This window comes from Pithys albifrons, chromosome 24 (genome assembly GCF_047495875.1).
Source record: "Pithys albifrons albifrons isolate INPA30051 chromosome 24, PitAlb_v1, whole genome shotgun sequence".
Lineage (NCBI taxonomy): Eukaryota > Metazoa > Chordata > Aves > Passeriformes > Thamnophilidae > Pithys > Pithys albifrons.
Genome location: NC_092481.1, coordinates 6704182 through 6715803, shown reverse-complemented (window position 1 = coordinate 6715803; position 11622 = coordinate 6704182). Strand labels below are relative to the sequence as shown.

The window sequence follows — 11622 nt, the reverse complement described above, 5'->3', positions numbered from 1 at the left end:
CGCGGGCGGGCGCAGGCGCGGCCGTTGGAGGCCCCGCGGCCGAACCGCTCCCTCAGCGCCGGCACCGGCACCGGGCGGGACAGCGGGACAGGGGGACAGGGCCGGGACACCGCCGGGACACCGCCGGGACACCGCCACCCATGCACCGCCCCAGCAGCCAGGCGGCACCTGCGTCAGACCGCCGGCGCTGACGTCACGGGGTGCGCGCGTGACGTCACGGCGGTGCGGGGAAGGGGAGGCCGCGGGGCTGGTTTAACGTCAGGGGTCGGGGGGGTCACGGGGAAGGCGGAGGCGGCACCGGGGGCTGGGCCGGGCCGGGCCCGCGGCGATAACGGGGGTGGGGTGGGGGGGCCGGTAACGGCGGCACCGGGAGGGGCTGAGGGGGCGGTTACCGGTTATCGGCCCCGCACGCCGTTAAACCCTCCCGAGCCCCCGGTAACCCCTCCCGAGGCCCCGGTAACCCCTCCCGAGGCCCCGGTAACCGCCCGAGCCCCCGTTAAACCCTCCCGAGCCCCCGGTAACCCCTCCCGAGCCCCCGGTAACCCCTCCCGAGCCCCCGTTAAACCCTCCCGAGGCCCCGTTAAACCCCTCCCGAGTCCCCGGTAACCCCTCCCGAGCCCCCGGTAACCCCTCCCGAGCCCCCGGTAACCCCTCCCGGTTCCGGCCCCGGGGCTGCGCCGTTGCAGCAGCGGCGGAAAAGGAGCGCCCGAGGCGCGGGGCAGGTGCGGGGCAGGCGCTGCCCTGCGGGGCCCGCACGTGGGCGGTGACACGGGCCGGGTCTGCCGGCCCTGCCCGCGGGGAGCACTGGGAGCACTGGGAGCACTGGGAGGGCCGGTCCCGGTGGGACTGCGGCGAGCGGGGCACGGGAGGGGGGTCTGCCTGCACTGGGAACAGCCCTCAGCTCCAAACTGGGAACGGCCTGCACTGGGAACAGCCCCCAGCTCCAAACTGGGAACGGCCTGCACTGGGAACAGCCCCCAGCTCCAAACTGGGAACGGCCTGCACTGGGAACAGCCCCCAGCTCCAAACTGGGAACGGCCTGGACTGGGAACGGCCCCCAGCTCCAAACTGGGAACGGCCTGGACTGGGAACGGCCCCCAGCTCCAAACTGGGAACGGCCTGGACTGGGAACGGCCCCCAGCTCCAAACTGGGAACGGCCTGCACTGGGAACAGCCCCCAGCTCCAAACTGGGAACGGCCTGGACTGGGAACGGCCCCCAGCTCCAAACTGGGAACGGCCTGGACTGGGAACAGCCCCCAGCTCCAGATTGGGAATAGCCTAGACTGGGAACACCCCTTGAGGTCCAAACTGGGAATAGCCTGGACTGGGGAAACAGCCTGGACTGGGAACAGCCTGGACTGGGAAAAGCCCCCAGCTCCAAACTGGGAACGGCCTGGACTGGGAACAGCTCCCAGCTCCAAACTGGGAACGGCCTGGACTGGGAACAGCCCCCAGCTCCAAACTGGGAGTAGCTCTGAACTCCAAACTGGGAACAGCCCCCAGCTCCAAACTGGGAACGGCCTGGACTGGGAACAGCCCCCAGCTCCAAACTGGGAACAGCCTGGACTGGAAGCAGCCCCTCCCCTCTGGTCCAGGAGCCTCCCTGAGCATCCTCAGCTCATCCTTAGGGTCAGAACCAGAGCAGAGGGTGGGGCTGGTGAGGACCCCCAGACCTGCAGAGGGGCTGGGGATGAGGGGCTGGGATTTTGGGCTCTCCTCTCCAGGGTTTGGGCTCAGTGGGGACTGACCTCTCTGCTGGGGAGGCTCCAGTCTCTGCATCCCCACCCCAGTGAGGGGGTTCCTCTGGCACTTCCACAATCCAGGAGTTGGGCCAGCTGGGCAGGACAGTCCAGGCCGAGGGGGTTGTGCCCACCTGGGCAGGTAAATTGTGCTGCCTGTGGGTCTGCCTTGCTCTGGGAGGGGCTTCCAGCTCTGCAGCTGGAACAGGAGTTACCCTGCCCCGGGGTGAGGGGCAAACTGGGAGCCAGGCCACGCTTCCCTGGGCACAGGGTGTGTGGGAGCTGCTGCTGGGAAGGGGCTCCTGCCCAGGGCTGGGCTCCCAGACCCTCCAAACGTTCTGAAGTTGCTGTTTGTTTCTGCAGAGTCTGAGAGGGCCGAGACTGTGATGAAGAACCAGGGGGTGGAGCCCAAAGCAGCCCCACGAGCCTCTGGAGCCTCCAAGAGCAGCAGCGGGATGGGGCTGGAGGAGGGAGACCCCCCAGAGGCTGCAGCACCCCCAGAAGGTGGGGGGACCCCTGGGCAGGGGGCATGGCAGGGCTGGCACTCCCTGCACTGTGCCAGGCTGGGGTTGACCCTGGGGGCACTCCGGGTGCTGCTCTCCCTGCCTGAGGCTGGGCCACTCTGTCCAGCTCTTTGTGTAAGAGCAGCTGTGTTTTCCAGGGTGGAAAATCCTGTTTTTTTCTCTGTTTCTGTGTGTGTGCAGCCCTGGGGGTGTTGCCATGTCCTGGCACAGTCATGGAGTCGGTTGTCACCTGGAAACAAAGGGTTGTTTATTGGTGCTATTCAGAAACTGTCAGACAACTGAGATACTCTGAGACAGCTCAGGTGGTTAAAACTGTAACAATGCCAAGGTCAGGGGTTCAATCCCCTGTGTGGGCCTTTGACTGAAGAGTTGGGCTCGATGGTCCTTGTGGGTCCCTCCCAGCTCAGAACAGTCTGGGATTCTGTGATTTGTGGGTCCCTCCCAGCTCAGAACAGTCTGGGATTCTGTGATTTGTGGGTCCCTCCCAGCTCAGAACAGTCTGGGATTCTGTGATTTGTGGGTCCCTCCCAGCTCAGAACAGTCTGGGATTCTGTGATTTGTGGGTCCCTTCCAACATGGGATAGTCTGGGATTCTGTGATTTGTGGGTCCCTCCCAGTTCAGGATAGTCTGGGATTCTGTGATTTGTGGGTCCCTTCCAGCTCAGAACAGTCTGGGATTCTGTGATTTGTGGGTCCCTCCCAGCTCAGGATAGTCTGGGATTCTGTGATTTGTGGGTCCCTCCCAGCTCAGGATAGTCTGGGATTCTGTGATTTGTGGGTCCCTCCCAGCTCAGAACAGTCTGGGATTCTGTGATTTGTGGGTCCCTCCCAGCTCAGAACAGTCTGGGATTCTGTGATTTGTGGGTCCCTTCCAACATGGGATAGTTTGGGATTCTGTGAATGACAAACTCTTTGCTGTGACTGCCCCTTCACCCAACTTATCCTCTGGAACACAAAACCAGGTGTAATGGAGTTAAAGTGACCCCTGCCTGGTGTTCCCATGCCTGGGGATGTAGGAAACACACAGTGAGGAGAATTATTTTAATAACCAGCTACTCTGGAGAAGGTTTGGAGGCAGGATGTGCTGCCTGCTCCGTGCCCAAGTGGGACAGGGGTGTTTGATCCCAACGCAGCTGCTCTGACAGGGAGGAGAGAGGCTCACCCGGGTTTCCCACCCATTGTCATGCTAAAAAGCCCAGCCCTGGGGATTTGAGCTGCCGGTTCCTGTGGGGGAAAGGCTCCCACACAACAACCTGCTTTCCTTAAAGCCTCGTGCTTGGGAAGGGGGTAGGGGGAATTTTTGCTCTTGACAGATGTCAGGGGCTTGGTCATGCTCTGCTGATCAAAGGAGAGGCTGTTGGGAATGCCCTGCCATTGTCAGGGCAGCTGGCTGGGCTGCAACAAAGCAGCTTGTGCTGCTGGAGGTGCGGGCAGGAGCCCTCCCATCCTGTGCCTGGGCAGGGCAGGGGGATCTCAGCTCTGTCCACACAGGGCGGGGTGGGCCCAGCTCTGTCCCTGTCCCCCAGCTCTGTCCCTGTCCCCCAGCTCTGTCCCCCCAGGGTGGGGTGGTCCCAGCTCTGTCCCTGTCCCCCAGCTCTGTCCCTGTCCCCCAGCTCTGTCCCCGTCCCCCTCTCAGCTCTGTCCCCGTCCCCCTCTCAGCTCTGTCCCCGTCCCCCTCTCAGCTCTGTCCCCGTCCCCCTCTCAGCTCTGTCCCCGTCCCCACCCCAGCTCTGTCCCCGTCCCCCTCTCAGCTCTGTCCCCGTCCCCCTCTCAGCTCTGTCCCCGTCCCCCTCTCAGCTCTGTCCCCGTCCCCCTCTCAGCTCTGTCCCCGTCCCCCTCTCAGCTCTGTCCCCGTCCCCACCCCAGCTCTGTCCCCGTCCCCACCCCAGCTCTGTCCCCGTCCCCACCCCAGCTCTGTCCCCGTCCCCCTCTCAGCTCTGTCCCCGTCCCCCTCTCAGCTCTGTCCCCGTCCCCGTCCCCCAGCTCTGTCCCCGTCCCCCAGCTCTGTCCCCGTCCCCCAGCTCTGTCCCCGTCCCCCAGCTCTGTCCCCGTCCCCCAGCTCTGTCCCCATCCCCACCCCAGCTCTGTCCCCATCCCCACCCCAGCTCTGTCCCTGTCCCTCAGCTCTGTCCCTGTCCCCCCCCAGCCACCCTCCCTCGGGATGACCCCAAGTGCTCTCGGGACGTGTCGGAGGAGCTGAGCCGGCAGCTGGAGGACATCCTGAGCACCTACTGTGTGGATGCCAGCCAGGAGGGCACGGGGGAGGAGGGTGGGCACGGGGAGCCCCCCGAGCCCGAGGAGCCCCCCCGCAACGGGCCCGAGCTGAACGGGGAGAAGGAGAGCCCGAGGGGCCCTGAGGAGGGCGGCGAGAGGGACCAGAAGAAGGCCCAGGAGAAGAAGAAAGCCAAGGGCTTAGGTAAGAGGGTGTCTGCCCAGAGCCTGGCTTTGTGCTGCACTGATGGAACCAGTGCCTTGGGTGTGCTTGGGAATGGCACAGCACCCTGTTCTGGGGGGTGCCCAGGGCAGCAAAGGCACTGGCTGCTCCTGGGGCTGCCACAGCCTCTGAATTCCATGGATTTCTCTGCCTAGCCCAGTGGTGATTCCTGCTCTGAAAACCAGGTCTCTCCCCAGCTGCTCCACTTCTTTTCCCACTGTGTGTGGTGAAATCCACAGGGCAGAACCCTGAGAAAGCCCCGGGAACAGCAGCTCTGCCCCAGGGCTGCAAGACCTGCTCAGTCCCTCCTCTCTTCACCCTCCCAAACCAGAGCTCTGTGTAAGCCATTTCATCCTATTGATTGATTTATTTCCATTCCCTGTCTCATTCCAGGCAAGGAAATCACTTTGCTGATGCAGACACTGAACACCCTGAGCACGTCAGAGGAGAAACTGGCAGCTCTGTGCAAGAAATACGCTGAGCTGGTGAGTCCCCCAGGGCTGGGAGGGGCCAGGGCAGCTCAGGGAGGCAGGAGGGACATTCCTGGAGGCCCCTGGAGCTTTGCAGAGTCCTGGGGTCTCTGCAGTGCTGGATATGTGGACAGAACAGGACAGGGTGGGTGATGCTGTGTCTGTCCTGGTGGTGTTTGTGAAGTGTAAGTGTGGACAGGAGGAATTTTGGCACATCTGGGGGTAGGAGGAGCTCAGGTCTGTTTTCACACACAAAGCCTGACCCCACATTTGAGCAGAGTTAGTTCTGGGACTACACATCAGGGATGTGGAGCAGGGGAGGGGCTGCCTGTGCATGTCCAAAGTGTCCATGGGTGGGTTTTCCTTGTCCCCAGAGCTCTGCTCTGTTGGAACAACCTGTGCAGGTGCTGGAGGAACATGCAGGTCCTTCAGGTTCCATCAGGATGAGAATTTGGGAAGGAGAAAGGCCCTGTCCAGAGGACACTGGGCTCTGTGTCACTCCTGCTCTGCTCACAAGTGTCACCTGTCCCTGCTCCCCGTGTGCCTCTGGGCCCTGCCCTGCCCTGCCCTGCCCTGCCCTGCCCCATCCATGCCCTTTGCTGCCCTTTCCCAGCTGGAGGAGCACCGGAACTCGCAGAAGCAGATGAAGATCCTGCAGAAGAAGCAGACCCAGCTGGTGCAGGAGAAGGATCACCTGCAGAGCGAGCACAGCAAGGCCATCCTGGCCCGCAGCAAACTGGAGAGCCTGTGCCGGGAGCTGCAGAGGCACAACCGCACCCTCAAGGCAGGTGCCACCCACCAGGGGCCACCCACGGGCACCCCTCTGCAGCTGGGCACACCCACCCTCACCCCTGGCTGCCCACAGCCTGCCCTCAGGGCACTGCTGTGGTGCTGGGGATCTGTCTTGGGTTCAACTGTCCAAGGCAGAGTGAAGAGGGAGAGGGAAAAACCCTCCAAACCAGGTTTATGCTCAAACTGGCTACAAATATTTATACAGAAAAGAGAAAATTAGAGAAAACTACAACATAACACACACTTAGACAAGTTATGTATAACAAGCAATAACCTCCCACTCCCCAGTTAATACAAGTCCATTACTCCAGATTCATAAGCACTCTAAAAGACACCCTGCAAGAAAGAGAAGGTATAACAACAAGATGTTTCTACTTCCCTGAACTCAAACAAAAGGCAAGTAGGGGCAGCAGCAGGAGCAAGGCCCAGCACAGTAGAAGAGCTGCAGCACGTCCTTCTTTTACTTCAGCCATGGTGGAACTGACCTCACACCTCCCACTGCTGCACTCACACCTTAGGTTTGCACCATCTGGTATGAAATATTTCCTTGGTTCCCCACTCAGGTCAGAGCTGTCTCCCAATCCACACAGATTCTCTGGGCCTGCCAATTTGAGGCCTTGCTAAAACCCCTGCAGGTTCAGCCACCATTGTCCAAGTGCTATTTCGGGGGGTACCCCCTGGAGAAAGGGAAGGGAGAGGCCCAGAGCCCCTTCCTGATGGATGTAGGGAATGGTGGGAGGCTGGGTGGGCTGAGGGCACCAATTTGGGTGGTTTGCCCCCTGCCTGATGGGTCCCTCTGTCCCTCCCTGCAGGAGGAGGGCGTGCAGCGCGCCAGGGAGGAGGAGGAGAAGAGGAAGGAGGTGACCTCCCACTTCCAGGTGACACTGAATGACATCCAGCTGCAGATGGAGCAGCACAACGAGAGGAACTCGAAGCTGCGCCAGGAGAACATGGAGCTGGCAGAGAGGCTGAAGAAGCTCATCGAGCAGTACGAGCTGCGCGAGGAGGTGGGTGAGGACAGGGGGAAAGGCAGGGCCTTCCTCCTCACACTCCTCCAACCACAGCCCAGCAGAAGCCTCTCATGGGTCACCTTTTCACTGCCACAGGAGACTGAGACTGTTTTTGGCAGAGGGAAAGGGAAAGGAGCATTACTTGTATAAATGGAGCAAAGGGGAACACAAGTTTTCAGCAGCAACACCCAGGGGATCAAAGTTCACTGAGGGAATTGCTCCACACACTTCAGAAAACACCCAGTAAATGCACACACTAACACCCAGCTATCTACATTTTATTTCTCCTTAAAATTTTTTCAGATTGTTGGTTTATGCCCTTGAGATTTACCTCAATTGAGCTGCTTCATTTAATTCAAACTAGACATTTTTATTTTCTCTGTGTAGAACATTAAGATTTATTCGTGCCCTTAACAGCCATTAATTAGAGACTACTTAAAGATAATCTGCAGTAAGAATATCTGTTTGTCTGGGATCTTGTGAGCCTGTGGTGTTCCCTTGGCAGCACATTGACAAGGTGTTCAAGCACAAGGAGCTGCAGCAGCAGCTGGTGGATGCCAAGCTCCAGCAGGCCCAGGAGATGCTGAAGGAGGCAGAGGAAAGGCACCAGCGGGAGAAGGACTTTGTAAGTCTTGGAGCAGCTCTGGGCTGGTTGTGCCCCCTGTTGCTGCCCAGCTCTGCCCCCTGTGCCCCTCCCAGCCTGCTCCCAGTCCAGCCCCAGCTGTGCAGGATGTGTGGAGAACATTCCCAGGTAACTGCCTGTGCTCTCCCCCAGCTGCTGAAGGAAGCTGTGGAGTCACAGAGGATGTGTGAGCTGATGAAGCAGCAGGAGACTCACCTCAAGCAGCAGGTGAGTTCCTGCTCTGTGTGTGCTCAGCCTGTTTTTTGTTTGGGGTTTTTTTTTGCTTCCTTCCTAAGCAAGGATCAACCCAAAGTTCCTTCATCTGGAAAACACAGGGGCAGGATCTCCTGGGTTTGGTGCTGGGGAGCTGAGACTTCCTCCAGCAATTCTGCCCTCTGGGAGAAAGAGGCCTTGTGTTTTTTTCCAGTGCTGGGAGCAATCATGGGATGATCCCTCACTGAATGAGTCCCAGCAGGTGCCTCCTGCCCCAGCCAGGAGGTGTTCATGGAACACATCACTCTGGGGCTGTTCCCTAGGACAGAATTCTCCCTTGGCACAGCAGCTCTGTGCTGCCAGTTTGTTTGTGTCCCAGGACAAGCAGCTCAGCCCCTGGTTGGCCTCATCCTCTCTGGGTGAGGCTGTCAGTGGGTGCCCTGGTGAGCTCCTGCCTGTCCCCACAGCTGGCTCTCTACACAGAGAAGTTTGAGGAGTTCCAGAACACCCTTTCCAAAAGCAGTGAAGTGTTCACAACGTTTAAACAGGAGATGGAGAAGGTGGGTGCCCCTCCTGCTGTCCTGGCTCTGCCCAAAGCTGCTCTGAGCTGCAAGGGCTCCACAGTTTGATTTCATTTTGGGTCTAGACCCCAGGGACTGTGCCAGGGGAGGGGGTGGCACGTGAGGACACGTGGGATGGCACTGCACTGATCTGCCTGGGGATTATTTGGGGCTTATTTATCTTGGGGTGTCCTGTGCAGGGCCAGGACTTGGACTTTGGTGGGTCCCTTCCAACCCAGGATATTCTGAGATTCTCTTTGTGTCTGTCTGTGGTCCTGTAGATGACCAAGAAAATCAAGAAGCTGGAGAAGGAGACCACGATGTACCGGTCCCGGTGGGAGAGCAGCAACAAGGCTCTGCTGGAGATGGCAGAGGAGGTGAGGGGGCCCTGGGGGGCCAGGGCAGCTCCTGCCCTGGTGCAGGACAGGGAGGAGAGAGGGGGCAAAGGGAGAAAGAAGCTGTGATGCAGCTTCAGCAGCTTTGAATGCTGAGGTTTGCTTGGTCACAGGTATTTTCCCCTTGAGCCTCCCTAGAACGGGTCATGGAGTGGTTTGGATTGGGAGGGACATAACAGATAATCCAGTTCCACAGACAGGGACACCTTCCACTAGATCAGGGTGCTCCAAGCCTTGTCCAGCCTGGTCTTGGACACTCCCAGGGATGGGGCAGCCACAGCTTCTCTGCCCAACCTGTGCCAGGGCCTGCCCACCCTCACAGGGAAGGATTTCTCCCCAGTCCCCCACCTAACCCTGCCCTCTGTCCATCTGAGACCATCCCCCTGTGCTGTCACTGTCTCCTGTCTCCCTCTGGGGGTTCATCCCTCCCTCCCTGCCTCTCTGTGCAGAAAACCCTGCGGGACAAGGAGCTGGAGGGGCTGCAGGTGAAGATCCAGCGGCTGGAGAAGCTGTGCCGGGCGCTGCAGACGGAGCGCAACGACCTCAACAAGAAGGTGCAGGACCTGTGTGCCCACATGCTCCGGGCAGACACGGGGCTGGCAGAGCCCCTGAGGGACCCACCCCGGGACAGCTGTGACTGCCCCAGCTCGGGGAAGGCCACACAGAGCCCGGAGAGCCCTGGAGAACTGAGCCCTGGAGCCGTGGGGCAGAGCGGGACCGAGGGGGGCACCCAGGGCAGCGACTGAGCCCCGGGCAGGGCGGGCACAGGGGGGACCCAGGGCTTTGTGCAGACCACACTCCCACCTGCTGCCCCTCTGCCGGTCCTGGGACAGGTGGAAAAGGACAGGACAGCCCTTCTGGGGATGTGAGATTTCCTAGCTTAGGGTTTTTTTAAATTTTATATATATGATACATAAAGATGTGCAGGGCAACGTACACTTTGTATCTGGATATCCGTGGAACAGCAGAAGGACCCACCTCCCTGCGTGTGTCAGTGACTAATGTCTGGAGCCTCAACTGCTGGACCCTCTCACTAAAAGACCTTGTCACTGGCAGGGCTGTGATTCCCAAAGTCTGTCACAGCTCAGGAGGGCAGGTCCATGGATCTGTGTCCCATGGGATGCACCTCTGCCATCACAGCGACTCTGGAGAGGAGTGACAGCAAAGGAGCAGAGCTGGGAGAACCAGAGCACTCCCAGCACTGGGCTCTCCCCTCTACCCCAGGCAGGAGGGAGCCCCTGGACTGGCTCCTGGGCGTGCAGGAGGCTGTTCCCCTCCTGGTTTGTGAATGGAATGGGGACAAGGAGAAGCAGGAAAAGGTTCCCAGTCTCTCCCGCGGGACATTTTCTCTTCCCAGGACCCGCCCGTGTCCCAACCGCCTTACGATTCACAGTTGCCTCTTTGCTGAACGCACATGTGCACAAGTGTATTAAACAGTTAATCCAAAGGTCTAATTCCCAAGTGTTTGCACAAGTGTGTCATCGTGGTGCAGGGGGACAGGGCCCCCCAGGCTCCTCTGCCCACCCTGGGGCATCCAGGAGGATCCAACCTGTGTCTGCTCCACGAGCTGCTGCTCCAGGATCACCAGGACCAGCTCCAGGACTGTGGGCCCTCCAGCCTGGGGGTCCCTGTGCTATCCTAGCCCCCCTTTTCCTTCCCCCCTCTGCTTTCTTGGAAGAGCATCTCCCCAGTGCTGCCTCACCCCAAGGACTGGCTGTGCTGGGAGGGTGTTCAGGACAGATGTGGCACCTGCTGCTGGCACTGGGCTCGTGGGACTTCTTAGTTGCTCAAGACTTTTCCACTGTCCTTTTGGAAGACTTGACTTGCTTCAACCCTCCTCGCTGCAGCATTTCTGTGACAGATTTAACTCCCAGCATTGCCTTCCTTCTGCTGGAAGGTGGAGCCAGCTGGCTGGATACATTTCCCACCGTGGGTGTGTTCAGTGCAACAGCTTTGGATTCTCTTCTGGCAACGCAGCTGCTCTCGCATCTTCTCTCCGTGAAGGACCTGCCTCCGTGTCCCCCTCTCCTCCACAGGGAGTGAATCCAGGTCTAAGGAAGGGTCTGTCTGCCGCAGGGATGGCTCTGACGAGTCTGCACAGAGCCGTGGCTGAACATCCACTGGGACACATTCCCTGGAGCTGAGCGTGGCTTTGCCTTCCAGCGTTTGCCTCTGGAAGGAGCCCCCGAGCAAGTGAATGTAGCTGTGCCCTGGGGAGAGCTCCCGAGCCGGGCTGAGGAGGGAATTGGGGTCTGGGCTTCTCCTCCTGCTCTTTCAGTAAAAGGAAAACCCCTTAGAAATTCACCACCACCCTTTTTTTTGGTCTTTTCCCTGTCACGGTACAGAAACCTCCGCGGGGGCTCTCATGTATCCTGTATCCAATAGAAACGCTCCCACCCTGGCCTTGTGTCCTTCTTCCCGCGGTGGGCACTGAGGGTTTGGAGAGGTGGGGGTGGGTTTGGGGGGCACCATCAGCCTCTGGGGGACGAGCCCCGGCCTCCCGGGGCCATGCCCTGCCTGTCCGTGGGGATGAGGTGCGGGAGGCTGGCAGGGATTTTCTGCTGCAGTGACACCAGGATGTCCCTGCCCAGGGCAAGGTCGGGGGGTCTCCAGGACCCCCAGCACGGGCCGCTCACCCGTGGCTCTCCCTCCTGTGGGTACTGCAGCCACCAAGTGCCACCTGCCCTGGGGGTATCCCCCCCTTCCTGCCCAGCCCCTGGTGCCCCATTGGCTCCAAAACATCCACGATCGGATTAAAATCCCGGCGGGATTTACACGAGCGGCTGCGCTCGGGCTGTGCAGGGCGGGGGGGGACGCGGCTCGTCTAATCCTGTCCCTGCGCCAGGGCTGGAGGCCCTTCCC

General features: G+C 60.1%; 1 protein-coding gene across 3 annotated transcripts; it reads left to right on the top strand.

The window, feature by feature from the left end:
* Positions 1-14: 14 nt before the first annotated feature.
* On the top strand, positions 15-11149 carry TXLNA (taxilin alpha). 3 transcript variants are annotated; one of them, XM_071576884.1, is made up of 11 exons: positions 15-200; positions 2104-2244; positions 4411-4680; positions 5092-5183; positions 5782-5952; positions 6773-6967; positions 7476-7595; positions 7746-7820; positions 8273-8365; positions 8647-8742; positions 9210-11149. In XM_071576884.1, the coding sequence occupies exons 2-11, from the start codon at positions 2127-2129 to the stop codon at positions 9504-9506; spliced, it is 1527 nt and encodes a 508-aa protein (XP_071432985.1). In that variant the 5' UTR covers positions 15-200; positions 2104-2126; the 3' UTR covers positions 9507-11149. The 3 variants fall into 3 exon arrangements, with proteins under 3 accessions (XP_071432985.1, XP_071432986.1, XP_071432987.1); XM_071576885.1 differs by lacking the exon at positions 15-200 and adding an exon at positions 705-722; XM_071576886.1 differs by lacking the exon at positions 15-200 and having other exon boundaries at positions 2140-2244; positions 4389-4680.
* Positions 11150-11622: the final 473 nt, after the last annotated feature.

What these genes read in the sequence shown, in the direction of transcription:
- TXLNA (XM_071576884.1), top strand. Translation starts at nt 2,127, where the DNA reads ATGAAGAACCAGGGGGTGGAGCCCAAAGCAGCCCCACGAGCCTCTGGA. An exon ending in GAAGAAAGCCAAGGGCTTAG is followed by an intron (nt 4,681 to 5,091) that starts GTAAGAGGGTGT and finishes GTCTCATTCCAG; the next exon opens with GCAAGGAAATCACTTTGCTG. An exon ending in TGCTGGAGATGGCAGAGGAG is followed by an intron (nt 8,743 to 9,209) that starts GTGAGGGGGCCC and finishes CTCTCTGTGCAG; the next exon opens with AAAACCCTGCGGGACAAGGA.